Source organism: Tasmannia lanceolata, unplaced genomic scaffold, assembly GCF_043159265.1.
Source record: "Tasmannia lanceolata isolate RefF3 unplaced genomic scaffold, GAP_Taslan_0.1 ptg000015l, whole genome shotgun sequence".
NCBI lineage: Eukaryota > Viridiplantae > Streptophyta > Magnoliopsida > Canellales > Winteraceae > Tasmannia > Tasmannia lanceolata.
The window spans coordinates 56,512,639-56,532,845 of NW_027518692.1; the positions used below are offsets into that span (position 1 = coordinate 56,512,639).

The window sequence follows — 20,207 nt, forward strand, 5'->3', positions numbered from 1 at the left end:
TATCTATAACAAATACTAAACTTCACTTGTCGTTTATTTTTTCCATGGAAAATAAATCAGGGTAAACTACCCCATGTATGAAATTTCGCAATTTCAAAGCCACATAGGGTTTGGGTTGCAATTTGGGTCGGGTCGGGTTGTGCTTTTTGCTAAAAATGAATTCGAATCAACACAAACCCAACCCAATTTTATGGTAAAAGCTCAACCAAAATTCCCAAAAAATTTACCCTATTACACCCCTACCTCAGGCCTTGATGAGATGGGGCCCACCATTTTACATGCATAGCATGGGCCAGGAATGCTAGTCATGCCTATATTTTAGGCAATACCTCTCACACAAGGGCATCAAACCTAAGGCCTTGTCTGACGGGTGGAATTTTCAGGAAAAGTTTGGAAAGGGAGAAAAAATTCTAAATTTTTACTACTTTTTTCCTACGGAAAAGAAAAAAAAGAAGAAGATAACTTTAACCAAGCCTATTCATTTTTTTTTCTTTTTCCTTTTTGAATGGTAAGCCTACTCAATTCTTACTTAAGAGGGATCTTCAATTTATGATAATATCCATCTAATCTAAACACAATCATATCATTTGCCTCTAAATTGTGAAAAGAAAAAATTTTCCATCATAAATATCTTGCAATCCAAACAGGCATTGTTATTTTTTAAGGCATCTTCCAGCGCCCACTCATATACCTTCATTAATGCAGTCAATCAGCACTTCTGCTCAAACAAACTTGTTTAGAAAACATTGGAATCAATCACACTCAGTCTCAAAGGTTTTTTTATAGATGAAATGTAGTAGTAACCCTGTACTACATATCACTTGTAAAAGAATAACAATCCGAACATATACTTTGACGACGAGGACAGGGTCATTAGACTTTTCGTTTCTTCATAGTCCAGAATGCCGTGGAGTACCGGTTCTACAGATAAACACATCCATGATTACCATTATGGTTTTAAATTTTAATATTACAATTGCAGCTAGTTTAAAAATATTGATATTTACCCCTTTGGTGTTTTATGGTACCATTCATATATATATATATATATATATATATATATATATATATATTGACAGTTCGATCAACAAGGTAGAAGGTTTACCTGCATCATCGATCGAGGATTTGCAGTATAAGTTGTTTCGATGGTTTTCTCCATCTGTCATCCAGAATAAGGATAAGCCCAACCATTACACTTGAATATTTGTAATTTTGTATTTGATGCAAATAAAGAAAATAAACAGAAATACCTCCAATTCAAATCCATAATGAAAAGCAACCTTTTTCACATCTTCCAAACTGAGTTCAATGGACATCTCCTGGTGGAAAACAACAATTCCTGATCCATTATAATATCCATTCCAACCTTGGGGAAAAAGTGAGGTTAAAACAAGATGCTTACATCATCACCATATGCATCTGCAAAATGATAAAGTAGGGGCCCCAAGTTTATCCACACCTGCCAATAGAAGAAATTAAGCAATATTGCATATTTTAGTGGTAAATTAGATATAATGGCATTTTTTGAGAATTCGATTGAGAAAATTGAGGCCAATAAAAATGAAAGGATCTCCTCAAACTTGTATTATTGCAGAATAATTTTATGAAACAAACCCAAAAAGAACTCACTCCTCCATCTTTAAGAATCCTCGATATTATCTCAATGTAATCAACAATGTTGTGTGCAGTATCCAGGAAGAAACAAGTTACAACAGCATCCCAAGATCCTGCAAGAACACCATACAGAGTTCCATAACCATGATAAAGTTAAAGGTAACAAAGTAGATGGTAAAGAGGTGAGTCTAGGTGAAAAATGACACCACACGAAGTTCCTTGATGATAGAAATTGTCATACAAAAGACCCACTAGAGAAGAAAGCAGAGCTTATTACTAGTTATTATCTTTCTGCAAAGCTCAAGTCAGAGATTATTTAAAGTAATTGAACAAGCTCTTTCAACGTAAGGGTTGAGCTCATAGTTGAATCAGAAGTGCTCAATGTCACAACCTTGATGTCATGGATTCAATCCCAGCTTACCTGCTCAAAAAAGTAAGCCTTCCAGGTCTTAAAAAGTTAACAAGAGGCATTTACATAGTTTTTTTTAGGGTGATGGTACAATCCAACATTGACTGCCATCCTGTACTAACCTTGTATAGTAACATGTAGTAACCTTTTACCACGCCTTATCTTGGTGATATCCCAGGATAAGACCGTTTAGAGCCAAAATTCTAGACCAATAAGGCATATAAGGGGAGTAAAATATGGCCGTCGTTGCTGTAGTGAAATGAGAGAGGGGAAAAAATGTCGGACATGGTGTAGCTCGATGACAGAGATGAAGTCTTTTGATTGGGATGACAACTAGGAGCCTAGAGAAAATAGACTTTTCCCATGCAGGGTTTGAAACATATGGGTTTAGTACCAAAGTGGATGAAATAAATTTGGTACTGATCCACATATTCACCAAGTACGGTGAATGACCGGAACCCTTTTCCCTTTCTCACACGAGCTGAGACAAGGAATCCCATTACACAATTCTGTTAGTGTTACCCCTACTAGATGAGCAATTGACTAATTGAAATACCCAAAGCTGGTATCTTCAACAGAAATGTAATAAAGATTACCCCCTACCTATATTACAACTCCTTGGCAATGACTGTGATACGTAACAAAAGAAGAAAAACGAATCAGTTTCATACCTTCCTGGCTTTCTTCATTATAGACTTCGACAAAGTCGCCACCACACATGGAAAATCCTTCTGTAATTCCTGCACTGTTTGCAAAACCTAGTCAGCGATTGTAAATTGAGCTCACAAAGAAACATACTGGGCTCGAACTTCTCTAGAAGTACGTTTGTTCTACTGGAAACTGTAAGGGCCAAGAAGGAATATTAACAAATACCATCTAGAAAGAATGTAAGATACCTTCCCTGCATATATTGCGTATATTTTGGGTTTTGTTACAACATTCTCAATTTTCAATTAGACTTCTCTAAAAGTGGTTTTTTGGTCTACTCTAAATTTTGTCCGGTATTTAGGAGAAACTATGAATGCAGGAACAAGTTTTGGTTGGTTTCTTCTCTATAAGTTTCAAAAGAACAGCAACAAATGAATGAAAAACATGTGCATGAATTTTTATTTTTATTTTTTTGAACGGCAAATGAGAATATATTAAAGCAAGAGGCCGAGGAGGTCACAAAAGGTACAAAGCTAAGAAGAAAACATGATCCCAGAAAAAATACAGAAGTTGAAACGACTGCGGAGGAAGAAAATAAAAAAACTCAATTCTCTCCTTTAAGACTCCCTCTCTACCAAGTTTGTCAGCTTCCCCATTCGCTGGCCGCCTGATGTGGTTGAAGGAAATCGAAGAGGATCCAATTCTATCCTGGATCTCAACAAACAATGCAGCAAATCTCGAGGGTGCAGAACCTTTGAGCCACCTAATGACATTTAGAGAATCACCTTTAACCACGAACCTTATTCAGATCTACATTCTGCAGCAAATTAATTCCTTGGTGAATGGCACGAACTTCCGCCTCATTAGCATCTGCCACCCCTATTGGGCCACTAAATGCCCATATAACTATACCTTCCTCATTCCTCCAATCCAATACCTGAAGGCCCTGGATTCCCCAAATTGGAGCCATCAAAATTACGTTTAAGAATCCCTAGGGATGGAGGTGACTTGGGATGTGCATGAATTTCTTAAAAATAATTTTTACAAATAGTTGAAAGGGGGGATAAGGCAGGCCTCCTTGCCGGGCAGTTTATTCTCTGTAACTGAGTTTCTCAGGTGGAAAACTGCCAACTGCAAATTCTGTTGGGTGACTTTCTACCGATCAGCTCCTAACTTCACAATGTAGGTCACATGACTCACATGGATGTGCAGAACAACTGAAATCTAGTCATAACTTACAACTATCTCGTGCAAACTTCAAGAAGCTTTAGTAATAGTGTCGATTTTAAAAACAACCAGCATGAAAGATAAATTGTAGACAATCTCATTGCTGTATTAGGTTCTTAAAGTGTCACTTCGCATATTGGTGTCTTACATGAGCCTCCAATATCAATGACCATGCAAAGGAAATAAATATCCCTAGAGTATGCAAGGCTTGTCCATAAATCAACCAAAAGAAATAAAACTATATTGTTCTTTATGATATACAATTCCGTGGGCTTAAAATACAGTGTGGCTACATTGTTTGGGTGATCCAAACATTCATTTGATGGGCCCTCACATAGATATGGTGTCCCCAAAAAATCACCTCCGTAGTATCATCCCAACCCTTCGATTTCTTAGTGGGGATTAAGGCATAGAATAAATACCTTGCGGGATGAATATCTGGAAATGCAACAGGACGAAGTTGGTCATCGTCTGAAAGAGAATTACAATTGCTATGAATCCAAGGATAAATGGTCCACTCCCCGGCATTCTGGGTGCTATTAAAGGATAGAAACCCAAAATTATGTAGTTAAAATAAATAAATAAATAAAGGAACCAAATAGAAGGATATTCACAGACCATTCTGGGAAAAAGAAACATCATTCCATAATGTTAACCGACAATATAAGTAGAACTAGATAGATGATTTCTTACTGGTTAAGAATAAAACTAGAGCAAATCATCATGTAGTACGAGAATTCATTTCCTTGGCTTATAAAACCTGTTGAGAAAAACTATGTGAATCTCTTACAGTTGAAACATATTATAACAATTTGTAATAATTCAACACTATATACATACCAAGGCATGAGATCTCCAAAGCCAGCCTCCCAAGTCCAGCCCCAGGGACTAAACAGCAAGGAGGCCTACAACCAAATATGGGGACTTTAATCGATAACCGAAAGAGCACAAAACAGGCATAATCACATATGCGTAAGATATGAAAAAGGTAATAGCTTCACATCCTTTTAAGTACATATATCAAGATATCTATAAGGATAGAATAACCCACCATCAACACTACAATCCTTCAACTTCTCCCCCTTTATGATAATTAGTGAGTGATGCTAGGTTCGATCTCTTCTCTACTCGAGGCAAGGGCTTTGGGCTCATTTACACCTAGAGGCCATATTCTCTCGAAATTAAGCTTGACAATTTGGAAGGACCACAATGGAATGAATTTTAGGAACAAAAGAATGGGTATCTATGCTTTAAACAAAAAGCTGAAGGGTCAAAAGAACCTTTAGAGTGAGGATTTAAGGTGACATTGGGAGTAAATCTGATGAGCTGAGAGAGGAATTAAAGTCGTGGAGAGAATGAAGTAGCATTCACCAAAGAATCTCAAGCTAAATTTTGATGTTTCATCGATGGATAATGGGGAATGCAGAGGATTCTGGTATTATTGGAGATCACTTTTGTGGTGGTGGGGAGGGGTGTTTAAGGTTTACATATTCAATGCCCTTGGGAATTAATGAATCGTCCGAAGTGGAGATGATTGAGACTCTTACCATCCTACTCTCTAGGACCTTTTACAGTTGAGGGAGAGACTTCCACCAATCAAGGATTGAGACTCTTACCATCCTACTCTCTAGGACCTTTTACAATTGAGGGAGAGACTTTCACCAATGAGGAGGTGGTTAGGAAAAGTTGGTGACATTTTGGTCATTTCTTGTACAGACTTTTTTTATCTAGTTTTTTTTTTTTTAATATTAATATATTGATGGAAGGAACCGAGAAGGTTCACAAAATACAAAGAAAACGAAAAAGAAAATACAATTTACGGAGGGAGATAATCAAACCACTCTAAACTAGCCCTGCTAACCCCAGATTTGGCAAGGGAATCAGATTCGCCATTTGCCGATCTCAGGATATGAGTGAAAACTGCAGCCGAATCAGAAACATAATCAGAGATCGCATCCATAATACTGAGAAATCTCCAAGGCGGCGGAGCAGAACCCGAAAGCCACTTTACCACATTGGCCGAGTCCCCTTCTACTATCACCTTGTCCAGGATGAGATTATCTAAATGTAATATTCCGGAAAAAGCCGATTTTACTTCCGCATCAGAAAAATCGCTTATACCGATTGGACCGGAAAAAGCTCAAATCACTTCACCTCTATCATTCCTAAGAAGACCACCAATTCCAGCTGCACCCGGATTCCCAAAAGAAGCACCATCACTTTTTTTATCTAGTTAATAATAGTAATCATTCAAAAGAAGAAGAAAAAGAAATGATCCATCAGCTCCCTACATATTTTCTCTCTAGTGGATAGCTCAATACTATATCGAGTTGTATTCGGGAATTTCCCAAATTAATACTGATACTATTAATAGTTCAGTACATTTGAGGATCCAATTCCAGGCAGCAGAGGGAGCGGTAAGAAAAGAAGCAAATGCACAATGCCACCCTCAAGAGGAAATGTAGAAATATTTTTTATCATAAGAAAAAATAAGAACTACCACCATATGGTGGAGATAAAGAACTTCCTGAGATTGATTGACAGGAAGACATCTCAGAAAAGAAGCCTCGTAGAAGGGCAAGGTCAACCAAACCTTATAGACTGTTTTTAATGAAACAACCACATGCCACATTTAAAATTTTGAAGACTCATTAACAGCCCGTATATCATTTATTCAAACTTCCCTAAAAAATTATTCATCTTGAAAATCTAACAGCAATAAGCTACATGAGATCAGGGTTTCGATAATTGCTTACATATCTAAGAAGAAAAAACAATCAAGGAATGCATATCATCCTAAAAGTTGAATAAGTCTGCTTAATAAACAGTGCAAAGTAAGTTGTGAAGATAAACTACACTTGTAAGACAGCATATATATATATATATATATATATATATATGATGCACGTAAAAAAACCCGTGCGATGCACGGGCCGACAAAGAACTGTACGGACCACATCACGGGTTGATCCAAACCGTCTATGTGATGGAACACAACATAAATAGGTTGTGCCCCAAAAATCATTTCCATAGGCTGATCCTAGCCCTCCAATCTATAGAGGTTTCCATAATATGTTGTTCCTCTTAAATCGGATGGTTAAGATCACCCTATAGATTTTTTATTAAAAAAGCATAAAGGAGGGGGGTAGGATTGAAATTATTTGGCTTTAATGGGTGCCTTTCTTAAAAAGCATAAAGGAGGGGGTAGGATTGAAAATATGTGTGTTGAATGGGTGCCTTTGTTAAAAAAGTCAAAAGAGCGATGTGTAATTCTACAAAAAATTCTCTTATTTTCTCTTCTACTATGTATATATATATATATATATATATAGAGAGAGAGAGAGAGAGAGAGAGAGAGAGGAAATGGTTTCTGCGCTCGAGCACAGAAACAGGGTGGGGCCACATTTTGGGTGGGATCCAAAGCATTCATTTGATGGGCCCTTTCATGGGTATGTCCACAAAAAATCAGCTCCATTGGATCACCTTAGGGTGTCCATTTGTGGGGCAAAAAATGGACAGATTTGTGGACAAACAGTATCTGTCCATTTTTGGCCCCACAAATGGACAACCATTGGTGATCCAATGGAGCTGATTTTTGGTAGGCCCCCCCATCCATGATGGGGCCTTCCAAATGAATGGTTAGGATCACCCCCCCCCCCATGGCCCCACCCCCTGTTTCTGTGCTCGAGCTTAGGGAGCTCCCTAAGCACAAGTGGCTTAAAAAGCCACCGATTGGTTCGTATGGCGGGTCCACCTCTGCGGGGTCCAAAAAAGCGACCGATCGGTGGCTTTTTAAGCCACTTGTGCTTAGGGAGCTCCCTAAGCACGTGCTTAGAAACACTTCTCTCTCTCTCTCTCTCTCTCTCTATATATATATATATATATATATATATATATATATATATATATATATATATAGAGAGAGAGAGAGAGAGAGAGAGGAAAGTGTTGGTGAGCTTAAGCTCACCAAACTTATGGTGAGCTTAGGCGCCCAATCACATTGGGGCCTACTTTGTTAGGATGATCCAAAGCATTCATTTGAAAGGCCCTTATATAGATGGGGTGTGTACCAAAAATCAGCTCCATAGGATCATCCTAACCCATCCATTTGTGGAGGTCAAAATGGACAGACATTATTTGTCCACAAATCTGCCCATTTTTGTCCTCCACAAATGGAGGGGTTAGGGTGATCCTATGGAGCTGATTTTTGGTACACACCCTATCTATGATAGGGCCTTGCAAATGAATGGTTTGGATCACCACAGAAAATGTGGGACCCATGTGATTGGGGCGCTTAAGCTCACCATAAGTTTGGTGAGCTTAAGCTCACCAACACTTTCCTCATATATATATATATATATATATATATATATATATATATATATATATATATATATATATATATATATATGAGAAAACGGTTCCTACACATATGTGTAGAGAGTTTTCTACACACTAGCTTAAAATACAGTGGGGGCCCACATTATTTGGGTGATCCAAGCCATCTATTTTAAAGGCCCTCACATAGATAGGGTGTCCACAAAAAATCAGATCCATAGGATCATCCCAACCCTACGATTTGTGGAGGTAAAATGGATGTCTTTAAACCTTCACAAATTAGTCCATTTTTTGCCTCCACAGTTCGAATGGTTAGAATGATCCTATGGATCTGATTTTTTGTGGACACCCTATCTATGTGAGGGCCTTAAAAATGAATGGTTTGGATCACCCAAATAATGTGGCCCCCACTGTATTTTAAGCTAGTGTGTAGATAACTTATCTACACATATGTGTAGGAACCGTTCTCTCTCTCTCTCTCTATATATATATATATATATATATATATATATATATATATATATATATATACTTTTTTTTTTAATGGTGAAAGGATATCATTAAAAAAACGAGACCAAGAGAGTCCCAAAAATACAACAAACAAAAAGAAAAGAACCAGAAACTGAGGAAAAAATAAACAAAGATAAAAAAAACTGATAACGGTAACCACTGGACATAATTATATGGTGTATTGTATACCTATGTTTGTGCCGGGCAGGAAATAGGCGATCAAGTTCTTCAAGTATGGGCTTATAGCACTGGTCACGTTCTCTTCGCCCCTGTAATTAATTTTAAAAAGAAAAAAGAAAAAACAAGGTGTTAACATTTTCCAAAGGATACACATATTGTGGGAAACTGCATGAAACCTAAACACATGAAATGATTTGTTACCTCCGGTGCCCAATCTCTAACTATATTCCTTATAATACATCTCACCTGACAGAAAATAAATCTTTTACATCACTTGATTAGACATGAACAGAAACGAAAATATAATAGTAAACAAAATTCGCAATTCTTGTGAAACGAGTCATCAATTTTCTGACACGCTAAGCAAATATAGTTTACGAGGCAATATGTTAAATGACTAGTGCAAGGGGATGCCAACAATATCCAATACTTGCAGCATGGGACAATCGGAACTCCGTCCTACAGGTTAAAACATTTCTTTCGAATGATAAAATAACAGGCAACTAATTGCATAATTGTGATGCCAAAAAAGAAGCTACACATTGACATGGATTTCATTATGAAAAAATAAACCAAGCTTAAATTTTATGATAAAATAAAATGGATAGTTATGAAGTAGAAGAGGGAGTTTAATTCCGGTTCATAGTACCACACTAGTGTCCAACACAGAAACCACACGTGCAAACACTACAAATAACAAGACATTAAACTATGGTAAAAGGTAAAGAACCAGAACATGGTAACTAAAGGAACCAACTGACAATTCCAAGATGAATGAATACACCTCTAGTTATTTTTTTGGAGGAGTTAGCGGAAAATTTCATTGCTCGAAGAAAACACAATAAGAGCAGGACGACATGCCCTCTCAGCAAAAACAGAACATAACTACAAACAGAACTAAAATCCCCAAGATGTTATGGAAGCGGATCGCAAATCAGCAATTCAGCAATTCAGCATGGAGTCACAAGCAGCACCATCCTCAGCGAGCTTAGCCACCACTTTGGTTGTTGATCTCAGCTTGTGGGAAACCGACCGCTTAATTGATTGACATAGATCCATGATGAAATGAATAATAATAGAGAACCAATTGTACAGATACACATTTCACTAAAATACATATTCTTCAAATGTTATATTTGGTTGTCACTTCTCTAACCATGCTTGAGCTGATTTATGAATCAATCCAACTGTAAGCAACAAACAAAAGCATTATTATAAAAGGTAGACCCACTTAATTAACTGTCAGATCAGAGAAGGACATTATTATAAGCAGTAGACCCACTTAATTAACTGTCGGATCAGAGAAGGGTGTCAAACCCTCAAAATGAAGGCCGACTTGCAAAATAATACAAAAAAAAGTAACCAATGCAATGCGACTTTTTCAGGAAAAAAAAAAGAGGGGACAAAAATCAGGAAAATATAGAACATGAAAATATTGTACAAAGAGAATCTCTGTGAAATTGAGAATAAAGGCTTTTTTTTTTTGAAATGAATAAAGGCACAGTTATTACAAGACAAATTGGTGAGGGCCCTTACGGAGGCCCTATGCTGGTCAAGTGGTCATATTGCTATTGCTGACTTGAGTTAAACCGCATTCAGAGAACCTCAGGAATATTGTAAAGATGATGGGCATCTTATAAAGCTAGGGGATGTGAAACTGATGGTATGAACCTTTTATGGTGGCAGCAGATCTGAGAGGCTAAACCTAATAAGGTGCGTAATTCTGGACAAATAAAGGACCACTGAACTCCTTATTTAGGCCGGAAACCTACACTTGTTAGATGTTTTCTAGATGGGTCCCGCTCCTACAGCTTGTGTATCTCCCTTTGTAATCTGAACTTGACAGAAGTTTATATACAATAGGTATGCAATAAGAGTATTAATTCTTACATAGTCACCACAGCCAGCCTCATAGTTCAATTTTTTACCGCCTTGACTCTTTTTTGGGCTCTTTAGGGCCTGTTTCTTTTTTCGTTCCCTTTTTATTTTATCATGTTTGTATTTGACGATCTTGATCCCCTTCTTTGAATGAAATTTTAGCCATTCAAAAAAAGAAAAAGAAAAACAGAACTTACATATTAAAAATACAACATTTAGGAAAAAGAAAGCATACTTTGTCAACATCAACAAAAGGAACATTCAACTGAAGTGACGGGTCCAACCAACAACGTGGCGGAGAGTCCACCTGAAAATATAGAACAGAAAATAAGAAATTGTGGTTCATAAACAAAAATAATAATAAGAAATTGTCGTTCTATACAAGCATTCTATCACATTATTGAAACAATATGTGAATACCATTGCATAAACAAGAACCATTGAACCAACAAATAAAAGAAATTAGAAACTCAGAACAGAAAATGGATAGAAAGGCTTGTCAAAGACAACAGCCATACCCCAATATCAGAAATTGCATCAATATTAGGTAATCATTCTAACACTAGAAAAAATAACTGGGTAACACTGTTGTTGATTATTCAAAATTATAAAACCAATTAATGAGGCGCGTTGTAAAAATGAAAAATCAAAAAAGAAAAGACAATTCTGAATGAGGTTTCAGAAAAAAGGATACTCGCATCATAAAACCAATCCCATCAACAAGTTGCTAGGCACTAACTAGTCATTAATATTGGCTACAAGTCTTAGCAAATCATCACAATAAATCAGGCACCACCAAATTTTTGTACAGAATTATTTTTTTTACTTGATAATGGTGCACGCTTACATTTCCATTGACAGTAGAGGCCGAATTAAGACCCGCTTGGTCATTGACAACCTTAACACCATCTGCACTGGCACTACACACTCCTGGGTTGTCCTCAGAGCTTACAGACCAACTTCCCATAACAGACTCGCAGAAACTGTCCATTCGTGCCTCCTGTTATTATCTACATAAGTCAAAATTCTAAATGAAAAACATAGGAAAACCCTGATCATGTGTAGCATTCATGAACTTTTGATCCATTGCTCATAAAGCATGTACCAGGCTTTACCAAGGTTTTAAATTTTGGTTTCGGCCACCACTGAAACCGAAATATTTCGGTTTCGTACTTTCGTTGGAAATTTCGGCCAAAATCATGTAAAATTTCAACAAAATTTTCGGTTTTTTTTTTTCCACCGAAATGTATAAAATTTCAGTGGAAATTTCGGTGGAAATCTTTAACATTTCAGTAGAAATTTTGTAAATAAGGGTGAAACGAAATTTCGAGGAAATTATGTAACATTTCGATTCAATGTACTTCCGGTGTCGGCCCAGGCCGAACTCCGAAATTTCGGCATTTCGGCCAAAATTTAAAATCATGGGCTTTACAGCATTGTAAGAATTTTGAGAAGAGTGAGGTGGTTATTGCAGGCACCTCATTACCCGTCCTCCTTTTTTGTGACTTGCGAATCACATCACTCCCTTCGCTAAAGCTGGCTTGCTCAGTTTCAGAAAAACAGGTTCTCCCACTAGTCGACGTGTGCTGCCGGGAACAACAATTCCTCTCCACTAAGTTGACTTTAGTTTCTGATTGAGTATAATCCCCAGGGGCATTTTCTAGATTTTCATCTTCACAAATGTCTATATCCTGGCTCATGTCGAGTGGAGGGTCAAATGCCTGCAGGCAATAGCAAAATGATTAATCAACAACAGTTCTTGATTATCAACAAATTCATTTTAGATTTTAGGGTTTAGGGTCTTGGATAATGAAGATCGCTACGGTAATAAGGAGTAACACCTTTTTAGAATATTAACAAGCAGAGTAGCAAATCACCTGAAGCATATTCAAGATGAAAAATGAATTCATGGATATACACCTGCAGAGTTAGAGAGCCCAAGTAATCAAAATCTGCTTTAATATTCATTAATCGCATGCATGTTGCCAGCATAAACCACAGAAATACATTCACAATGTGAATTCAACCATTCTTTAAGGTCAAGCTATGCAAAAAAAAGACTAAATTCTAAGCACAAAATAGAATCCTACTTGAGAATGCGACATAAAGAAGGCAAAATCATGCAGACACATGGGGAAAATAAATTACTACTTTATTAATTCATACGCATATTTCATTGTAGAGTTTATTAAACAAACTACAGTACTCCATGAAAGCCAACCAACTAAAGTTGTGAAGAAATCAAAGTAAACAATCGAGATAGGTCATAAAAAATAGAGTTTAGCAAAGGCGGGTGCAATCCGATCAGACACGGAAATATCTTTTAACGATATCACGGGGATTACATAAGATTATAGTCTTGCTTTTATTGTACAGTCACAGGGACATCTTGTCCCGTGTGTCAATTTGTAAATTTTTACAGATGAAATGAAATAGTTACCTTCTCAAAAAAAAAAAAATAGAGTTTTGTTCTATCCTTAGTAATATTTTGCGCTTGTTAATAGGCCTTCCATTTTCTTTTTGTTAAATGAAGAAAACTTATGTAAACAGACCAAAATGTAATACCTATAAATAGGGACCATGCATATGACAGACACATGTGATACCAAGATAGAGAGATATAGCATTTCACAACCTCAACAAGAGATACTCTGGTACTGGTTAAGAGCACACTTAGTGTGCCAACCAAATTGGAGCGTTTTTTTTTCTTCAAAATAGTCAATTCAAATAAATGATAAACCTGTTCCAATGTGCCAAAATAATAACTTTATCGCCCGGGCTATTCGACAAACTAAGCTGGGCTCCTATGTAGGAAATTGGCAAAAATAAAATATTGATCGTTGCTCATTACACATCATTGTATCCCAGACCCCTCCTCTCCCACTGGTCTACGAGGTTGGCAACCAAACACTACTTATCACTATTCTACAAGGTATATCGTATGTAAATCAAATATTTGTCTCCTCCTATTGACTACTTATACCCGCCAATCTACAAGGTAACTACCTGTACCCAAACAGAGCCTAAGGAAATGAAATGTGTCCACTACTGCTATACCATTTTCAGCAATGGCCTTGCAAGAAGTTTACCCACAGCCAAACATGCATCGTACTTTCTTTTTGCAGGTAGGTGTGTGGTTGTTAGCTCAAAAGAGCCACCTTACAAACTCCTTCACTGTCAGATGAAACATGTAAGTTGAAAGAATCAATAATTACTGTCAGATAAAGACTGTAACTGGACAAATCATATACCTTGTGAGCCTTTGAAATTTGAGGGGGAAATGAGAGAGAAGAGCCTGCACAAGCATAAAAAACATGTCAATATCTAAACGGGAGTTCGACGAATTAAGAAATCGCAAGCATATCATGCTGAAGAAAAAACATTTTAAATGGTTATGATGCCCAGGATCAACAAAGACCGTAAAACCCAAAATAGAAAGAGATTTTGGAAATGAAAGAACCATTGTTGAAGAGATTTAGGAAATGAAAGAACCAAGGTTTTAAATTTCCCCAGAAAGACCGAAATGTTTCCATTTCCATCCCCACGGAAACGAAATCTACATGATTTCCTTTTGCGTCGTTATTTCCTCGAAATTTTGACCGAAATTCCTGAAATTTGACCGAAATTCCCGAAATTCAACCGAAATGATCGGAACAACAAAAAATGGAAAGATGGCATTATTTGCATTTCATTTCATTTCACCAAGGTAGAGAATGATATTTGGTAGGCAGCATCATTGGACTGCACAGCAAAGTAGCAGTATCTTATGCATGGTATGTCAGATCTGCATGAGACAAATAATACCCCAAAACTCGGTGGTATTGGAATAGAGTTCGATTACTACTTTATTGACTTTACTATTCCAGACATGTGCAACAATGCAAGTCACTAGATGTTCGATGTGATTAAGCCATTATGGATGGCTTTCTTGCTTATGTGATGATTTCTAAGTATGTATTTGTGCTTATTCTGCATTTCCCAAAGTTTCATCTTAAAATTTCACCATTTGCATATTTTTTTTTTTTAGATTAAAAACAATCATCATTTGCATATGTTTCCATACAGTTCTGTGATTATACAAGATTTCCACCGAAATTTCCACCAAAACAAAAATGTTTCCATTTTCGTGCAGACTGAAACTGAAACTGAAACCGAAATTTAAAACCTTGGAATGAACAGCAATATTAAATACAGGTAATAACATAAAATAAACAAGGCAGCAATGGAATTTCAAGGAGAAATCAAGGTTATATAGGAGCAAACAGAAAGACACGGTAAAGAACAGAGATAGTAAAAGCTTAAGGCACTTCTTGACAAGACAACTTATTCCTGGGTTTCTCAATTTTCAACTGAATTTCACAATTTCAGCTATAACATCTGGAGAAGAGACCCAACTAGAGAAAACTAAGGAGTTGGTACAATACTGCACCTGGAGCAATAACAACAGTTACTATTTCATGGAAAATAACAAGCACTCCACAAGTAAACATCAGAAATCTAAATGTCAGTATACCTTGTATCCAATTTCTAATTTTGTAGCATATGTTGCCTTTTTTCCTTCCTATCGTGCTTTTCTATCTTCTGTGTCCTCTATATCTCTTACCTCCAGGTTTTTCGAGGTAGTGGTTGATCCTAAGTCGCAGGAAACTATGGATAATAAAATGCAGGCCCTAGTTAAAAGTAGAACTTGGGAATTAGTGGACTTGACAAAAGGAAAGAAGCAGGTGGGAAGCAAGTGTGTGTACGCAATCAAACACAGGGCCGATGAGTCAGTTGAACGGTACAAGGCATGGCTGGTTGTAAAAGGATTTACGCAGAAGTATGAGATAGACTACAAAGAAACATCCGCTCCTGTCGCAAAGATGAATCTCATTAGAGTCCTTCTGTCCCTGGCTGCAATGTCTTAGGAGCTTCATCAACTAGATATAAAAAAATGTATTTGTTACATGGTCATTTGAGCCCGGTAGATTCTTTCACCTTCTTCGTGAAAATTTATTAAGGATTCATTAGCCGACCCCAACTAGTTTGGGACAAAGGCTTAGTTGAGTTGAGTTGAGTTGAGTTACATGGTCATTTGCAGGAAGAAATCTACATGTCTTCTCTTAAGGGTTAAAGTTCCCAAACGCAGAGAATAAAGTGAGCAAACTGCAATTTAAAGAAATCCATATACAAATTGAACCGGTCTTCCAGAACATTATTTGAGAAATTTAGCGAGGCCGTGAAAAGATTTGGGTATTCACAAAGCCATGCTGACCACACTCGGTTTACTAAGAGGAAAGGTTCTCCAATCACGATCCTCATAGGATACGTGGATAATATTGTAGTGGTTGAAAATAATTCCTCAGAAATCCGTCAGTTGACGGCATTTATAACAGTTGATTTTGAGAACAAGGATATGGGTGAACTCAAGTATTTTCTTGGAATTGAAGCAGCAAGGCCCAAGATCGTACTTTTATTTCTCAGAGAAAATACGCATTGGACTTAATCAGGGATACTGAAAAGTTGGGGTCTCGGCCAGCAGAGACACCTATTGATCCAAGTCAAAAGTTAAGTGACTTAGATGGACCTCTCTAGTCTGATATTCATATGTATCATAGGTTGGTTGGTCGGTTTCTGCACTTGTCTATCTCTCAACCAGATATTTCCTATGCAATGAGTGTGGTGAGTTAATACACAGATGCTCCGAGGATTCTCCATCTCGAAGCAGTTGAGAGAATCCTTCACTATCTGAAGTCATGCCCAGAGAAAGGATTATTATTTGCAAACCATGGTCACTTGAAGATTGAAGCATTATTTTATACTGATTGGGCAGGTTTAGTTGATGACAAGAGATCTAAGACTAAATACTGCACCTTTGTAGGTGGCAAATTCGTTACTTGGCGGAGTTGGTGCAGCAAGAACCAGTCTATGGCTGCTAGATCAAGCGATGAGGCAGAATACAATATCATGGCTCATGGAGAGGCAGAATTACTTTGGTTGCAGCATCTTTTGAAGGAGTTACAAGTTCAATTCCATACCCTATGCGGCTATATCGTGAATATCAGGCAGCAATCAGCATAGCAAATAATCTTCTCCAGCATGATCGCATGAAGCACATCGAAGAGGACATGCACTTCATCCGTGAACGTGTTCTGTCAAATGAGATTTGTTTTCTCTTCGTTCCTACAAGTCATCAACTCGTCGCCTTAAAAAAGATGTGGTCCTATTTTGTCTTCTCTTTATGTCTTTTCCATGTCATATAGGGTTTATCATTGATACGCAGGAATATAGGTATGTGAATGTAACCAAAAGTTTGGAATCACTTCAAGAATATGCATATGGCTTTTGCAGATTCAAGCTACTTGCAGATGAGCAACCAACCAGCCCTCACATAAATTCCATCGCAGGGTACCACAAACAGAATAAGTTATCTTATTTGAGAAGATGAATACCTTGTGGGCAGGTGGAAGCATTTTAAAGGATCTTTCATATCTTTTCACATCTGCTTCTGCGGCATCTGAGTAGCTGGATAAGTTTATAGGGAAAATGATTATCCATATGGAATTTAGAAACAGAATAAATAAACAATAAGCTAAACCTCCACCTTGTATCAGCAGCAATCCCATACCCAGACGGATGAACCAAAAAGAACAATAATAAGTATTAAAAATAGTAGAACTTGCTATCACAGGCCCCAATTTAACTTTGAAGGTACCAAATAATGCATCACACTAAAACTGACTACGGATAAAGTTCAATGGCAAACGCAAAACAAGGCACATAAAAGTAAATGGAATAAGAAAAATTACATTTACCCTCAGAATAAAAGAATACTTTAAAGCATAAGGTTTGGATGAAGAGGCAGATTTAGTGAGCAAAGGCAACTGATAATTCTCTCCATAATATGCCTGCCCGTTGAGTTTTTATGGGGATTTGAGATCTCCCAAAATTCATTCTGATGGCAAAAGCTAGCATCACATTACCCACTATGCCATCACTCAAACCTTAATATCAGAGTAATGGGCAGTAAAAAGAATATTTCTACTTTCCATCATGATGAATTGTCATTTTTCATGACATCTAAATAGTGTGCTTCCTATTTCCTGTATAGGAAATTTTTTCATGATATCTAATAAGTGCGCTTCCTATTTCCTGTATAAGAACAGGCACGTGCTGATATAACCCCAGTTCTCAGAAATTGAGGCCCATGTGATTTCGTGGAAGACAAATTTTCCAATGTTATATCTTGTGCCAAGGGTGCTAGCATGGGGTCTTGGAAATTTGACAAGCTTATTGACAAAGTTTTGAAAGGGTAGTAGAAGTAGTGATTTTTATTTTCAGAATGTTCCCAACGAGTTGGCGGATAGGTTGGCTAAATCGGTGCTAGGAGAGATTCTTTGTATAGGGCAACCTCTACCCACTGGTGTAGATTTGCAATACTTTTCTTTTAATACGGCCGCCGCCTTCAAACCAAAAAAAAAAAACAAGCTAATAGCTAATCATGAAAGTCTGTAACTGTTATGGAAAGGGAATCATAATACAAACAGATACACTGTCAATTTCATTAAAAATTCCACATTCTTTCCTAACAGATACACTGTTACTTTGCCTAATAAATTTAAATTTCGCTTTATTTCCAAAATATCGGGGATGAAGAAGCATTCAATTCATACAAGAAATCACTCGGGAGGGAAAAGGCAATCTGCCATAGCTATCAAAGTCGCTTTGGGAGCTGCGATCTACCATATATGGCCGACAGAAATAGCCGTATCCACGGCCAAACCCCAAATCATAAACAGACTACTCTATCACACATTCTTTTGATGAACAAACATCGTATCCTCTTCCTGAACCTAGGAGAAGAAGAAAACTTCCGGGGTAAACAGGTTGCTCTTAACTTCAGACTCCCCCTTTTCAAATCCATTAAACAGCAGCTCTCCTGTTCATGGCAAAAACCTGAAGAGGGATTCATGAAACTTAATACAGATGCGTCACTAGCTATTGATGGGGCTGCAATTGGTGGCCTCCTTCGCAATCCCAATGGTGATGTTATTGAAGGGGCTGCAATTGGTGGCCTCCTTCGCCCCAATTCATGAACTTGAAATTGATGCGATTGTGGAGGGTGTAAAGTTGGCCCTCCAACGCCAAGCCTCTAGACTCTGGATCAAGGTTGTTTCCATGGTGGCACTGGCAGTCAAAGTTATTTCTGGGGCTTTCATGTGCCCATGGCGCAAAATCCCTGCTATTGCTGAGCTTAAAGACAAATGTGTGAACCTAAAAGAGTGGAAGATAACTCATTCATGGCGCGAGGCAAAGGAGCAGCGGATTACCTCTCAAAAATTGACTGCCCAATTAAAGGATTTGATGCTGATATTGAAGCTATCTCTTCCCCCCTTGAGAGTATTGTAAATAATGATAGAGATGGATTGTGCTATACGCGTTTGTAATTCTTTTTTCTTAAATATATTTCTGGTAGGGGTCTAGCCTAAACTCAGCTTGCCAATCAAAAATAAAAAATCATACAAGAAATCTTCTGCACAAAACTAATACAAAATAAATGGCAGAAAAGACACTCTACAGTGTTAATGGCTCTCATCGTTCATGAAAATGGCTAAATTCCAAACAAAGATTGAAGATACCCAATTCACCAATCATTAACAATACAAAATCTTGAAGAAAAAAAAGTGGAAATAAGTAAAAATAGAAGTATAAATCAAGTTCACGCGCCCCTAAAGTTTAAAAGAGTAGTAGTACTATAGTAATTACATAGTAACATAAAAAAAAAGACAAATAACACAGTTTACCTATACAATGACACGAAAGATGAAATCCCAACTGCCCTAGAGAGAAAGAGAATGCAAAATTCACCAACAAAAAAAAATCTATATACAATAAATAAGGACGAGATTAAAGAAACCCTATTAATCATTCAAAAGGACAAGGAAACACATTTGATGAGCGTAAAATAAAGCAGAGAAAAAAGAGAGGAAGTTGAAGAAGTTACTTGAGATATGCACTGATGATTCTTCTAAGAGATTTCACTTCTAGGGCTTCTTCCAGCTTGCTGTGACGCCTTTCTGTGGCAGCCGACATTGCTCACTGGGACATAATCCCAGCAACCGGAATGTCGAGGGTTTTACTTTTTTTTTTATTGGCAACCTGGGGTTAGGCAGACCCCGACCAGATCCAGGCAACAAGTGAATAGTACCCCCAAATGTGTATTTGTTTATTTGTGGGCGCTGATAAATTCGCAACCCCTCTAGGATTATTCGCACCCCTGTAATGTGAGGCAGACTCTAACGCTTTTTTAGGGCACCGATAAAATACACTCCCTGGAAGTATCCCGGTAAAATACCCATGTTTGGTTGACCGGACTATATTGGGAAAAAAAGTTTGGTGATTGAACTGTTGGGAAGAAAACAAT

The 20,207-nt window shown here is 37.4% G+C and overlaps 1 protein-coding gene across 2 annotated transcripts; it reads right to left on the reverse strand.

The window, feature by feature from the left end:
* Positions 1-598: 598 nt before the first annotated feature.
* LOC143892571 (uncharacterized) lies at positions 599-19,983 on the reverse strand. Of its 2 annotated transcripts, XM_077397291.1 has the most exons (18): positions 19,788-19,983; positions 17,236-17,308; positions 14,056-14,099; positions 12,682-12,724; positions 12,283-12,525; positions 11,652-11,804; positions 11,040-11,111; positions 9,128-9,172; positions 8,936-9,015; positions 4,739-4,803; positions 4,592-4,658; positions 4,321-4,434; positions 2,695-2,768; positions 1,630-1,727; positions 1,403-1,459; positions 1,251-1,319; positions 1,106-1,159; positions 599-921 (listed from the first exon to the last, which is right to left on the reverse strand). In XM_077397291.1, exons 1-18 carry the CDS (start codon positions 19,874-19,876, stop codon positions 874-876), a joined length of 1,488 nt encoding a protein of 495 aa, XP_077253406.1. In that variant the 5' UTR covers positions 19,877-19,983; the 3' UTR covers positions 599-873. The 2 variants fall into 2 exon arrangements, with proteins under 2 accessions (XP_077253406.1, XP_077253407.1); XM_077397292.1 differs by lacking the exon at positions 17,236-17,308 and having other exon boundaries at positions 19,788-19,897.
* Between the last annotated feature and the right edge of the window lie 224 nt (positions 19,984-20,207).